The sequence below is a fragment of the Xylocopa sonorina genome, chromosome 16 (assembly GCF_050948175.1).
Source record: "Xylocopa sonorina isolate GNS202 chromosome 16, iyXylSono1_principal, whole genome shotgun sequence".
Classification (NCBI taxonomy): Eukaryota; Metazoa; Arthropoda; class Insecta; order Hymenoptera; family Apidae; genus Xylocopa; species Xylocopa sonorina.
In genome coordinates this window covers 2,084,375-2,098,710 of record NC_135208.1, presented here as the reverse complement: position 1 = coordinate 2,098,710, position 14,336 = coordinate 2,084,375, and the positions used below count along the sequence as shown (strand labels likewise).

General features: G+C 33.2%; 2 protein-coding genes across 2 annotated transcripts in view; one reads left to right on the top strand and one right to left on the bottom strand.

Moving 5' to 3' along the window:
* The window catches only part of C1galta (Glycoprotein-N-acetylgalactosamine 3-beta-galactosyltransferase 1), a 326,221-nt gene that overhangs the window by 304,494 nt on the left and 7,391 nt on the right, over window positions 1–14,336 (top strand). The gene's annotated exons all lie outside the window — the stretch shown is intronic.
* LOC143431015 (uncharacterized) lies at window positions 383–13,113 on the bottom strand. The gene is made up of 34 exons (XM_076907500.1): window positions 12,891–13,113; window positions 11,000–11,364; window positions 10,168–10,681; window positions 9,209–9,430; window positions 8,545–8,796; window positions 7,774–7,935; window positions 7,570–7,692; window positions 7,467–7,527; window positions 7,253–7,372; window positions 7,173–7,209; window positions 7,076–7,107; window positions 6,965–7,018; window positions 6,898–6,905; window positions 6,598–6,801; window positions 6,451–6,535; window positions 6,370–6,405; window positions 6,066–6,293; window positions 5,913–5,923; window positions 5,755–5,861; window positions 5,583–5,670; window positions 5,348–5,425; window positions 5,232–5,289; window positions 5,139–5,168; window positions 4,957–5,025; window positions 4,859–4,915; window positions 4,550–4,748; window positions 4,380–4,486; window positions 4,286–4,303; window positions 4,104–4,226; window positions 3,709–4,048; window positions 2,865–3,390; window positions 1,948–2,169; window positions 1,291–1,542; window positions 383–681 (listed from the first exon to the last, which is right to left on the bottom strand). The coding sequence occupies exons 2-34, from the start codon at window positions 11,333–11,335 to the stop codon at window positions 512–514; spliced, it is 4,929 nt and encodes a 1,642-aa protein (XP_076763615.1). The 5' UTR covers window positions 11,336–11,364; window positions 12,891–13,113; the 3' UTR covers window positions 383–511.

The window sequence follows — 14,336 nt, the reverse complement described above, 5'->3', positions numbered from 1 at the left end:
AGTGATGTAATAATTGCTATGCGTCTGAGCAGTACGATCCAAAAAGTAACTTCTTTGAGGATAGCGATGCGCATATGTTCATTGCAAATTATATTTTCAGTGAGAAGAAAGGGATATATACTCCTTAATAAAGATCTGTCCACTCTATAGAATGTTTTAGTAGGAATAACACAAATTTTGTTGTATAACAGCGTTAATAATGTGTTATTCTAGCTAGCGATTTGTAAATATTAGACCACTTTTATCCTTGAAGGATTTAAACCGTTCGCTGCTAACTATGAAATATCGTACTAAGCGCCTATATCAAAACTGCCAACAACGAGATATCTCATAGTAAGCATCTGAATCAAAACTCCCGATTACTTGAAAAAAAATTTGAATCTTTTTGCAAACAAAAAATATATTATATTTTATAATCACCGTGTAATACCTTGTTTTACCTTAAAGTTATAACATTTCTATATCTTATTATACATGTATAATATCTATTGATATCAAAACTTATAAGAACTTAATTGTCAACTTTTGTAAACTTCAAATATAGTCCTCCTTTAGGTAAGAGGAGGAAACCAGTTGGATCGAATACGTATGGAATCATAGTCTTGTCGCATACTTCCACTTTATGATTGCGAAGTATTGTTATGATGCCAAGTTTGGATGGATAAATTGCGAATCGTGCACCTAAAATAGAAAAATATCAATAACATTTGACACAAACTAATTCCACCTAATCTTCTATCTTTTATCTTACAACTTCTTCATGACTATATTAGATATATTCATTGCCTGAGTGGCATATTTAATGAAAAACATTAAAATATGTGATACAATTTGATAGTAATTAAAGTATTTGGGACAACGTATCTATTAGAAAATGTGGAAATACTTAATATATTACAAGAACCCAACACGGGGACCTTTGATTACTGTAAATCTAACATTTAGAGAATATAGGCCAAAATCAGGAAGAAATAATAGGTAATGAGGTGCGTAAGCAGCTTGAAGAGGCCCATGTACATTTTATCACTGCATCGCACCTTCTCTGGTGCCTTGTGCAAACATTTAAATGGCCCATTTAATTGGGGGTGTATTCGAGGCTAATGCAAATGGCCTAAGAAGTTGTGCCAATTCTTATACAAATTTCATTCAAGCTGCATTCATGTGATTTAAAGAAACCATTTATTGAATTTTTAATTGTAAATTGTAAAATAAGCTAAGAAATTGAATGGTATGATTGATAAGTTGTAAAATAAGCTAAGAAGTTTAAAATACTGTAATTAGTTGGCGTACCAATACAGTTCCTTGGGCCATCGCCGAAAGGTAAATAATACATAGGGTGTCGCGCTGCAACAGCATCATCTGTGAACCTTTCAGGGATAAAAGCATCCGGATTTGGATAAATATCTGGATCGTTGTGAAGCCCATATACTGGTACCCACACCAATGTTTCCTTCGGTATAGTAACTTTTGTGTTTCTGAAGGTATAATCATCTTGCGACTTTCTAACGAAGAATGCTGCAGCTGGATACTTCCTCATTGTTTCTGTAAAATGATTATTTCTGTCTAAGTCCACTTTCCCAAAGGACCAAGCTAGCTATTTCTAATATGTTAAAAATTTTGTAAAATGAAGATTAGCTGGTTAATAGGATGATAATTTCCACTTGACCAATCGTCAATTGCTTATTGTTAGTTGTAGTAACACGTATCACTTGACGATTTTTGAAGTATGCAATTTTTTAAAAGGGTAACGAGAGAAACGAATCAAATAAAATTTTCTATATGACAACGACGGCTGAGAGCGCATAGTTTAAAATACTGAATTTATTATCACATCAGGAGTAGACCAAGAAGATTCTAAAATATTGTGGATTATTACAAGATGATTAGTGGAATCAAAATTGGAATTGTTCTAAAGGAAGAAAAGTATTAACAATTACTTATACATACCAGAAAGTACTAAGTTCAGATACGTCATCTTTTTGATATCATCGTACTTCAATTCCCCATTATTTTTCTCAAAGTGTTCCTTGATTTCTTGTCGCAATTTTTCCTGTACATCGACATTCAAAGCTAACTCATAAAGAGTGTGACTTATTGCCGCTGAAGAAGTTTCATATCCTGCAGCGAGGAAAGCAAACGCCTGTGCTGTTAGCAATGTATCCGTTAGTTCTGCAAAATATAATAAATAATGTAAAGCATCGTATTTGTAATTCATGGATGGGGATGAAGATAAGTCTTAAACAGTAAAAATTTCTGGGCGTTTCTCATAAAAATAAGTGTAACTCAGAGGCCATGAATCGAAGATTTTGTTTTTTAGATTTGTTCGATTATTTTATGGTAGGTTTTATATTTATCTCCAATCTTTAAGCTGAGATATTTAAATAAAGTGTATTGAATCTCTACGTTAAGATACTAAATTTAATTTCAAACATTAACTTAAGTAAGTTCAATCTTAAAGTCAAGATATTTTATTTAAGGATTGAATTTAAATTAAATATCTTAACATAAAGATTGAAGTTACTTCAGTGAAATATCTCAACGTAAACACTGAACTTATTTAAGTTTGGTATCTTAATTTAAGGACTGAACTTACTTCAGTTTAGTATCTTAACTTAAAAATTAAACTTCAGTTAAACATCTTAACGTAAAGATTCTGAGAATGACCAAAAGGGTAAAAAAAACTCTCTACAAAGTAGTTAATCAAATACACCAACAAAATGATAAATATATATTTCCCAAGTTGAACATAGATTTTTATAAAAATGGAATTGAAAGACTAGAAACTTCTGGGAAGAAATGTGTAGGATCCACTGGTTAATCCTTAAACTCAGAGATTTTGTATGTTACAACCCAATAGAACGTACCGATAGTGTCTATTTTAGGTGCATTTTCCTTAAGCTCCAAAAGCATATTGACAAAGTCATGCCTATTAATATTGTTTTCTTTCCTGTACGCCATCGTATCCATAAAAAGTTTGGTGAAGTACGTTGTCATTTCCTTCTCAGGAAACACGTAGCCAAGTAAATTGTAGAACGTTGGTACCATTTCTTTAAGTCGTAATCTGATAATTTGCGAGAGGCTAAGAACAAACACTTGCCTGGTCTTTCGACGGAACTCGCTTTCTTCATCACATAAAGCGTTAAATTCTATGCCAAAGGCGCAACTGCCTATTACGTTTGTCGTGAATTTTGCTGTTACTTCACGACAATCAATAGGCTCTCCTTTCGATACCAGTTTCTCGAAATATTTCTCCAAATGTTTCGAACAGTCAATTATCAGAGGAAACATGGTTTTCAGTTTTCCAGATGTGAATATTGGCGACAATTTTGCTCTCATCAGTCTCCATCTTTCAGGCTCCAAATTAAACAGATGTGGAGATAATGGTTCCGCCTGAAATAATTATATTAATTAGGGTTTCAATAGATGGTGCGAATGAAATTAACTCTTTGGATGTTCCATCTAATTCGCACAGGATTTGCAGAGTAAAGTCATGCCAAGTTGTTGAAGCGTTCGTCTTGTTGGTTTATTTTGTTGTTCCCAATTAATATTATTCTTTTTAGTACCTTTGTATCATACTACAAATACTAAATTATGTGTTAGAGGCCATTATATATTAGTTTTGTGACTGTGCAACATGGAAAAAAGGCTTGCGAAGACACTGATAATGAATTTGTGCAATAAGTTTCCAATCTCAGCTTATTCGGTTACCTTTTCTACATTAGCGAATCCTCGATCCATGAAGTTGGAGAAGTCTCTTATCAGAACGTCTTTAATAAGTTCCGGATCACGAAGAATAAGTATAGGAGTTCTCCATGTGAATATTCCAACCATTGGCTCGTCTTTGTATTTATTGTAAACGTCTCTTACAAGGTGAGCAGGGGACATCTTTAGGAACATCGTATCCTTCACATTACCAAACACTGGTATGGGTCGTGGCCCAGGTACTCCACGTACTTTCCAGAAGTCAAACGTCGAGATGAAGTAGTAATAAAACGCTAGAAACACGGCGACGAACCCGCAAATAATTTCCACGTACGTCTCCATTCTTCTTCAATTCAGCCAGTCCACCTTTTCTGAAAAATAACGTGCGCTTTTATTGTAACTGAAAATTAGATTCAATTTTCTCAGGGTGGCGCAAAAAATATTTACATTGCATCCAAGATTTGGTCAATTTTGTGGCAATACAAAAATGTGTATGCATAATAGCAAAACCTTTTGTTATTACTCTGTTAGTTGCAGTTTACAGTTTTTCTTTTCTTTTAATGCAGTTTTTATTGTTTAAAACGTGTCTGTATTATCATATCTATTAAAAAAATAAAAGATGGGGTGAAATTTTGTTTTCAGAAAGACGTTGCGGCATAAAAGTTGGAAATTTCTACAATGAACTTAAAGTAGCTTTAGGTGGTTCCTGAGTAGCGATCCATGGTCGATAATGTAGGTCGCAACCGTAATTTTTTTTACTGTTCTGAATTTTTTTTATCGTTCCCTCTCAACAACCACAAGAATGATAATAAATCGTTATCGTTTTGTGGTATATTTTGTTGTTTACAATGCAGATTTTATTGTAATTAGCGATGACATGGAAAATGAGGACCGTGATCGTGACTTTCGAGCTTGATTGCAAATTATTTTGTACAATGTACTTCAATGTAGCTTGCACGAAAGTATTTCCATACAATAAGAATCTAAAATTAGGTTTTCCGTGTACATAGTTAATTATATATACAGTAAATAATAAATTATAAATTCTAAAAAATATTTCACAGATAAACAGCTTTAGAATTAGCATAGATTCATATTTCTGATCATAGAATAGAAGTTTTAAAGGGTAAATTGATAACGCCTTAGCTATTGTTACCCGTCGTGTAGTCTTGTAAATTTTAAGATATTATTCTGCTCGATGTACGACATTAATCTTTTTTTTTTACAAATTTTGTGATATTTTTAAATAATTACTTCTGTGGAAAAATTAGAGTAATAATTGTATTGCCAACTGGCTGATTGTACAAGCAAGGATTGTAATAACTTTAATAGCTTTAAACCATTTAATAATTATTAGTTCATAAAAAATATTCAATAGTAATCTTGCAATAGATAAAGTGTTATCAATTTATCTTCAACAACTTCTGTTCTAAGGCCAGAAATATAAATCTATGCTAATCCTGATGCTGTTTATCAATGAGATATTTTTTAGAATTTATAATTTGTTATTTACTGTGCATGTAATTTACTAATTGCGCAGAAAACGTAATTTTAAATTCATATTGCATGGAAATACCTTCGTGCAATCTACATTGAAGTATTTTGTATAAAATAATTCTTAATCAAGCTTGAAAATCACGATTACAGTCCTCATTTTCCACTTTATTGCTAATTACAATAAAATCTTCATTGTAAACAACAAAATAGACCATAAAACAGTCAACTAGACCCAAAAACCAAATATCCTGAAAACCAAAATTGCGCAGCAGTTAAATGTATACAAATACATTCGAAATATTAATTTTTAATTCCTCGAAATCAATTGAGTCGTAAAGACGTCGATAATAGTAAAAGAAAGTTGTTAAAAATTATTCAGTTACTTAATTTAAGACACCACGTCGATGATCTTAGTTTTTCCAATTTTTCAGAGCAGCTTTTCTCAACAATTTTTATCAATTTCGAGAATATCTACAGAAAGTTATTGCTTCTAATATATAACGTCGGATGCGCCAACATGATGCGACCGTTTGTTTGCGTTTTTTATAATAAAACCCCGTCCGTCTGCGAGCAAACTCTCCAGCGAGTAAACATAAAAAATCTTTCCAAGAGATCTACAGTTCCTGCAAACATTAAGACCCACTCGAACTTAAACCCTTCCCCTGATCATGTTCCATATAATTGTAAAATCTGACTCAGTTCTTCGCAGATACTAAATGCGAAGCTACAAAACTTTTGCGTTTAACAATTTTTTATTAAACGCATGATTCAAAAGTAATTCGAGGTCCGCGAGTTGTGCGATTCAGGAATCACGAAAAATGGGATTTTATTGTAGATTTTTTAATTCAAGCTCCGCTTAAAGAAACAAATGATATTGTATTCTGTGGAAGAAGAGATAAATTCGTTTGTCTGGGATGAGAGTTGGTCCAAATCTGTGTCGCCAAGTAAAACAGCACAAACTTAAAAGTTTACTAATGGTAAATAATAATATATTATTATTGTTATTAATTGGATATTTTAGTTCTAGTTTTATTATGAGTATTAATGCAATATTTAGATGTAGAGCCGTCGTATTACCATCTACAAGATTACTGCTACTTGCAATTGCATTTAAAGTTCGACAAATTCATTGTAGCGTCGACTCGAAGAAATAAATGTCCCATTATTTACGTGAAACGCATAAATAACCATGAAATGCTTACTGATCTGCAATCAAGTAGTCTCCAAGTAGTTACTCGCAGGTAGTTTCACACGTAAATCCAGAACACATCATCTAAACGGGATGTCCAGGCACGGCAACGCTCGAGCAGAAATTCTGCGCCAGAATGAAACAACACTGGATCACAGGAAAATAATAAATTAACAGTTAAATGTTATTCGAACAGAAAGACAGTTAACAGCAGAAATATAAATTAATTGTCAGAGTACCGACGCTTGGCAGTTTCAGCGAGTGACTGGCTAAGGAAGACGTTGTCGTCGGAGTATTTGAAGCGATTTCTCGTGGATGATCAATGGACACGCGATGAGCTCTTGCTGCTGCAGGTGTCGCTTTCAAGAATTCTGGGAAACGTGGTGCAATGCGCTGGGCCCAGAAGACGCCATCTACGAGATGCATATTTCTTCTATATTAATTGTAGTTAATTGGAAACTTGTGCGAGGGTGTTGAGCCTAGCAATTATTTCTAATGTAATGTTTAACATTTTCTACTGTATTTTTTTAATATTTTTGGAATTATTTACCTTCAGAGTACTACATTTTACATTACCTAGTCGATTTCATATGGTAAGCATAATCGCATGAATGTGTATCACTTGAGTGGCTATGTAGTTAACTGGTCGATGATCTGCTTATATTCTTCAGACAGCAGGACTCCTACCTGATCGTCGATTTAACACTATGAATCACAGACTTTGTAGAGAATTATATAAACATATTTGTATAAATATATTATAATTTTAATATTATGGAATTACATGAACTGAGTACTTGTTTCTCAACAGACTCGGATAACTGAAGCTCTACCGCATCACTTTTCATGAATCAATATTCTCACAGTGATGTAATAATTGCTATGCGTCTGAGCAGTACGATCCAAAAAGTAACTTCTTGGAGGATAGCGATGCGCATATGTTCATTGCAAATTATATTTTCAGTGAGAAGAAAGGGATATATACTCCTTAATAAAGATCTATCCACTCTATAAAATGTTTCAGTAGGAATAACACAAATTTTGTTGTATAACAGCGATAATAATGTGTTATTCTAGCCAACGATTTGTGAATATCGCACCACTTTTATCGCTGAAGAATTTAAACCATTCGCTGCTAACTATGAGATATCGTACTAAGCACCTATATCAAAACTGCCAACAACGAGATATCTCATAGTAAGCATCTGTATCAAAACTCCCGATTACTTGAAAAAAAATTTGAACCTTTTTGCAAACAAAAAATATATTATATTTTACAATCACCGTGTAATACCTTGTTTTACCTTAAAGTTATAACATTTTTGTATCTTATTATAAATGTATAATATCTATTGATATCAAAACTTATAAAAACCTAATTTTTTAGTCTTTCGTAAACTTCAAATATATTCCTCCTTTGGGCGCTAGTAAGAAAGAAGCTGGATCAATTGCATACGGTATCATAGTTTTGTCGCATGCTTCGACTTTATAATTGCGAAGAATCGCTATGAGGCCAACTTTGGATTCACAAGTTGCGAATCTTGCACCTAAAATACAAAACTATTAGTAACATTTGACATTAACTAATTCCGCCTAATCTTTTATCTTTTATCTTACAACTTCTTCATGACTATATTGGATATATTCATTGCCTGAGTGGCATCTTCAATGAAAAACATTAAAATACATGATACAATTTGATAGTAATTAAAGTATTTGGGATAATGTATCTATTAGAAAATGAGGAAACGCTTAATATATTACAAGAACTCAACATGGGAACCTTCGATTACTGTAAATCTAACATTTGGAGAATATAGGCCAAAATCTGGAAGAAATAACAGGTAATAAGGTGCGTAAGCAGCTCGAAGAGGCCCATGTGCATTTTCTCACTGCATCGCACCTTCTCTGGTGCCTTGTGCAAACATTTAAATGGCCCATTTTATTGGGAGTGTACTCGAGGCTAATGCAAATGGCCTAAGAAGTTGTGCCAGTCCTTATACAAATTTTATTCCGGCTGCATTAATGTGATTTAAAAGAACCATTTATTGAATTTTTACTTGTAAATTGTAAAATAAGCTAAGAAATTGAGTGGTACGATTGATAAGTTGTAAAATAAGCTAAGAAGTTTAAAGTGCTGTAATTAGTTAACGCACCAATACAATTCCTTGGTCCATCACCGAATGGTAAATATTGCGTAGGGTGTCGCGCTGCAACAGCATCTTCTGTGAACCTTTCAGGGATAAAAGCTTCCGGATTTGGATAATTATCTGGATCACGGTGGGTCGCAAATAATGGTATCCATACGAATGATTTCCCTGGTATAGTAACTTTTGTGTTCCTGAAGGTATAATCAGCTAGCGACCTTCTTAATATGAGTGGCCCGGGTGGATATTTCCTTAACGTTTCTGTAAATCGATTATTTGCGTCTAACTCCACTTTCCAAGAAGACCAAGCTAGCTATTTCTAATATGTTAAAAATTTTGCAAAATGAAGATTAGGTGGTTAATAGGATGATAATTTCCACTTGACCAATCGTCAATTGCTTATTGTTAGTTGTAGTAACACGTATCACTTGACGTTGCCTGATTTTTGAAGTATGCAATTTTTTAAAAGGGTAACCAGAGAAACGAATCAAATAAAATTTTCTATATGACAACGACGGCTGAGAGCGCATAGTTTAAAATACTGAATTTATTATCACATCAGGAATAGACCAAGAGGATTCTAAAATATTGTGGATTATTATGAGATGATTAGTAGAATCGAAATAGGAATTGTTCTAAGGAAAAAAAAGTATTAACAATTACATGTACATACCACGAAATACTAAGTCCAGATACGCCATATTTTTGATATCATCGTACTTCAATTCCCCATTATTTTTCTCATAGTGTTCCTTAATTTCTTGTCGCAGTTTTTTCTGTACATCGACATTCAAAGCTAATTCATAAAGAGCGTGGGTCATTGTTGTTGAGGAAGTTTCAAATCCAGCAATGAGGAAAACGAACGCCTGTGCAGTCAGCAATGTATCCGTTAGTTCTGGAAAATATGATAAATAATGTGAGGCATCGTATTTGTAATTCATGGATGGGGTCAAGACAAGTGGGAAGTCTTAAACAGTAAAAATTTCTGGGCCTTTCCCATAAAAATAAGTGCAACTTAGAGACCATGAATTGAAGATTTTGTTTTTTAGATTTGTTCGATTATTTTATCGTAGGTTTTATATTTAACTCCAATCTTTAAGCTGAGATATTTAAATAAAGTGTATTGAATCTCTACGTTAAGATACTAAACTTAATTTCAAACATTAACTTAAGTAAGTTCAATCATTAAACTAAGATACATAACTTAAGTAAGTTCAGTCTTCAAGTCGAGATATTTTAATTAAGGATTGAATTTGAGTTAAATATTTTAACATAAAGATTGAAGTTACTTCAGTTAAATATCTCAACGTAAACACTGAACTTATTTAAGTTTAGTATCTTAATTTAAGGACTGAACTTACTTCAGTTTAGTATCTTAACTTAAAAATTGAACTTCAGTTAAACATCTTAACGTAAAGATTCTGAGAATGACCAAAAGAGTAAAAAAAACTCTTTACAAAGTAGTCGATCAAATACACCAACAAAATGCTAAATATATATCCCCCAAGTTGCGCACAGATTTTTATAAAAATGGAATTGAAAGACTAGAATCTTCTCGGAAGAAATATGTAGGATCCACTGCTTAATGCTAAAAATCAGTAATTTTATATGTTACAACCTAATAGAACGTACCAATAGTGTCCAGTTTGTCCGCATTTTTTTTAAGGTCCAGTAGCATATTGACCACGTCAGGCCTAAAAATATTGTTGTTTTCTCTGTGCGCCATCACATCCACAATAAGTTTGGTGAAGTACGTTGTCATTTCCTTCTCAGGAAACAAGTAGCCAAGTAAATTGTAGAACTTTGGTACCATTTCTCTAAGTCGGAATCTCAAGCCAAGTCTAAACACTTGACTGCTTAATCGACAGAACTGGCTGTTTTGGTGATATAAACTGCTCAATTCTATGCCAAAGGCGCAACTGCCGATTACTGATGTCGTGAATTTTCCTGTTAATTGACGACATTCGACTGGCTCTCCTGTCGATACCAGTTTGTCCAAATATTGCTCCAAATTTTTCGAACATTCCAGTATCAGAGGAAACATCTCTTTCAGTTTTCCTGATGAGAATATTGGCATCAATTTTGCTCTCATCGGTCTCCATCTTTCAGCCTCCAAATTAAACAGATGTTGAGACAATGGTTCCACCTGAAATAATTATATTAATTAGGATTTCAATAGCTGGTGCGAGTAAAATTAACTCTTTGGATGTTCCGTGTAAATCGCACAGGATTTGCAGAGTAAAGTCGCACCAAGTTGATGAAGCGCTCGTCTTGTTGGTTTATTTTGTTGTTTGCAATTAATATTATTCTTTCTAGTACCTTTGTATCATGCTACAAATACTAAATTATGTGTTAGAGGTCATTATATATTAGTTTTGTGACTGTGCGACATGAAAAAAAGGATTGCGAAGACACTGATAATAAATTTGTGCAATCAATTTCCAATCTCAGCTTACTCGTTTACCTTTTCTACAACAGGGAATCCACGATCGGCGAAATTGGAAAAGTCCCTTATCAGAACGTCCTTAATAAGTTCTCGATCGCGTAGAAGAAGTACAGGAGTTCTCCATAAGTACATTCCGATCATTGGCTCGTCTTTGTATTCAGTGTAAATGTCTTTTGTGTAGTCGCACAGAGATACCTTTCGAAATATTATATCTTTCATGTTACCAAACAGTGGTATAGGTCGTGGCCCAGGTACTCCACGTGCTTTCCAGAAGTCAAACGTCGAGGTGAAGTAGTAATAAAACGCTAGAAACACGGCGACGAACCCGCAAATAATTTCCACGTACGTCTCCATTCTTCTTCAATTCAGCCAGTCCACCTTTTCTGAAAAATATCGTGCGCTTTTATTGTAACTGAAAATTAGATTCAATTTTCTCAGGGTGGCGCAAAAAATATTTACACTGCATCCAAGATTTGGTCAATTTTGTGGCAATACAAAAATGTATATGCATAATAGCAAAACCTTTTGTTATTACTCTGTTAGTTGCAGTTTACAGTTTTTCTTTTCTTTTAATGCATTTTTTATTGTTTAAAACGTGTCTGTATTATTATATCTATTAAAAAAATAAAAGATGGGGTGAAATTTTGTTTTCAGAAAGACGTTGTGGCATAAAAGTTGGAAATTTCTACATTGAACTTAAAGTAGCTTCAGGTGGTTCCTGAGTAGCGATCCATGGTCGATAATGTAGGTCGCAACCGTTATTTTTTTACTGTTCTGAATTTTTTTTATCGTTCCCTCTCAACAACCACAAGAATAATAATAAATTGTTATCGTTTTGTGGTCTATTTTGATGTTTACAATGCAGATTTTATTGTAATCAGCGATGACATGGAAAATGAGGACCGTGATCGTGACTTTCGAGCTTGATTGCAAATTATTTTGTACAATGTACTTCAATATAGCTTGCACAAAGATATTTCCATACAGTAAGAACCTAAAATTAAAGTTTTCCGCGTACATAGTTAATTATATATACAGTAAATAATAAATTATAAATTCTAGAAAATGTTTCACAGATAAACAGTTTTAGGATTAGCATAGATTCATATTTCTGATCATAGAATAGAAGTTTTAAAGGATAAATTGATAACGCCTTAACTATTGTTACGCGTCGTGTAGTCTTGTAAATTTTAAGATATTATTCTGCTCGATGTACGACATTAATCTTTTTTTTTTTACGAATTTTGCGATACTTTTAAATAATTACTTCTGTGGAAAAATTAGATTAATAATCGTATTGTTAACTGGCTGATTGTACAAGCAAGGATTGTAATAATTTTAATGATTTTAAACGATTTAATAATTATTGGTTCATCAAAAATATTTTGTAGAATTGTAGAATATATTGTAAAATTTGATTCAGTTCTTCGCAGATAATATATGTGAAGCTACAAAACTGTTGCGTTTAACAATTTTTTATTAAACGCACGATTCAAAAGCAATTCGAGGTCCACGAGTTGTGCGATTCAGGAATCTCGAAAAATGGGATTTTATTGTAGACTTTTTAATTCAAGCTTCGCTTAAAGAAACGAATGATATTGTATTCTGTGGAAGAAGAGATAAATTCGTTTGTCTGGGATGAGAGTTGGTCCAAATCTGTGTCGCTAAGTAAAACAGCACAAACTTAAAAGTTTACTAATGGTAAATAATAATATATTATTATTGTTATTAATTGGATATTTTAGTTTTAGTTTTATTATGAGTATTAATGCAATATTTAGATGTAGAGCCGTCGTATTACCATTTACAAGATTACTGCTACTTGCAATTGCATTTAAGGATCGACCAAGTCACTGTAAATGTCGCATTATTTACGTGAAAAGCATAATTAAACACGATAAATGCTTACAGATCCGAAATCAAGTAGTTTCCAGGTAGTTCCGCAGGTAAATCCAGAGCAAATCAGCTAAACGAGAGGTGCAGGCACGACGAAGCTCGAGCAGAAATCCTGCACCGGTATGAAACAGCACCGATCACTGAAAGGTGATGAATTAACAGATCAACCTTATTTAAACTGAAAGATATTTAACGGTGGGGGCTAAATTAATTATCAGAGTACCGACGCCTGGTAATTTCAGCGAGTGACTGACTAAGGAAGACGTTGTCGTCGGAGTATTTGAAGCGATTTCTCGAGGATGATCAATGGACACGCGATGAGCTCTTGCTGCTGCAGGTGTCGCTCTCAATAATTCTGGGAAACGTGGTGCAAGGCGCTGGGCCCAGAAGACGCCATCTACGAGATGCATATTTCTTCTATATTAATTGTAGTTAATTGGAAACTTATGCGAGGGTGTTGAGCCCAGCAATTATTTCTAATGCAATGTTTTATATTTTCTACTGTATTTTTTAGTACGTTTGGAGTTATTTACCTTTGGACTACTCCATTTTACTTTAGTAATGTTTGTAGGTAGTTGAGTAGGTAGCTATGTAGCTATGTAGTTAACTGTTCGATGATCTGCTTACATTCTTTATACAGCAGGACTCCTACCTGATCATCGCTTCAACGCTATGAATCATAGACTGTGAGGAGAATGATACAAACGTATGGAATTAGATGAACTGAGTACTTGTTTCTCAACAGTCTCGGATAATTGAAGCTCTACCGCATCACTTTTCATGAATCAATATTCCCACAGTGATGTAATAATTGCTATGCGTCTGAGCAGTACGATCCAAAAAGTAACTTCTTGGAGGATAGCGATGCGCATATGTTCATTGCAAATTATATTTTCAGTAAGAAGATAGGGATATACGCTCCTTAATAAAGATCTGTCCACTCTATAGAATGTTCTTTTGTTAGTTTATCTAGTTTTGTATAGCATCCTTTATCTAACTTATATTTTATAATCTATATTATAGTGCTATATATTAACTAATCTATTCTTTGCCCTATTTTATATATTATTAAACATTCTTATTATGTTTTATATATTTGATATATATCATTTAGATTTTCTCTGGTTTCGTTAGTTTATCTAATTTGATATAGCATCCTTTATCTCGATTACATTTTATAGTCTGGATTATAGTAATATACATCAATTAATCTGACTTATATTTTATAATCTATATTATAAAAATTCCAAAATTTTTGGACTCTATCATTGAGACAATTTTTTCTTTTCCTTTTATTGAACGCTAAGAATATGCCACACTCAAATGATTCCAAAATTGTGGATTCTATCGCTGAGACAATTTTCTCTTTTCCTTTCATCAAACGCTAAGGATATATTAGACCCAAATGATTCCAAAATTGTGGTTGCTTTATCACTGAGATCTTTAAATGCATATTCGT

Coding starts and splice junctions, on each gene's coding strand:
- LOC143431015 (XM_076907500.1), bottom strand. CDS start 11,335: ATGGAGACGTACGTGGAAATTATTTGCGGGTTCGTCGCCGTGTTTCTA. Junction 7,936..8,544: donor TGGACCAAGGAATTGTATTG/GTGCGTTAACTA, acceptor TTTGTATTTTAG/GTGCAAGATTCGCAACTTGT. Junction 5,290..5,347: donor TAAAGTGGAAAATGAGGACT/GTAATCGTGATT, acceptor ACTTCAATGTAG/ATTGCACGAAGGTATTTCCA.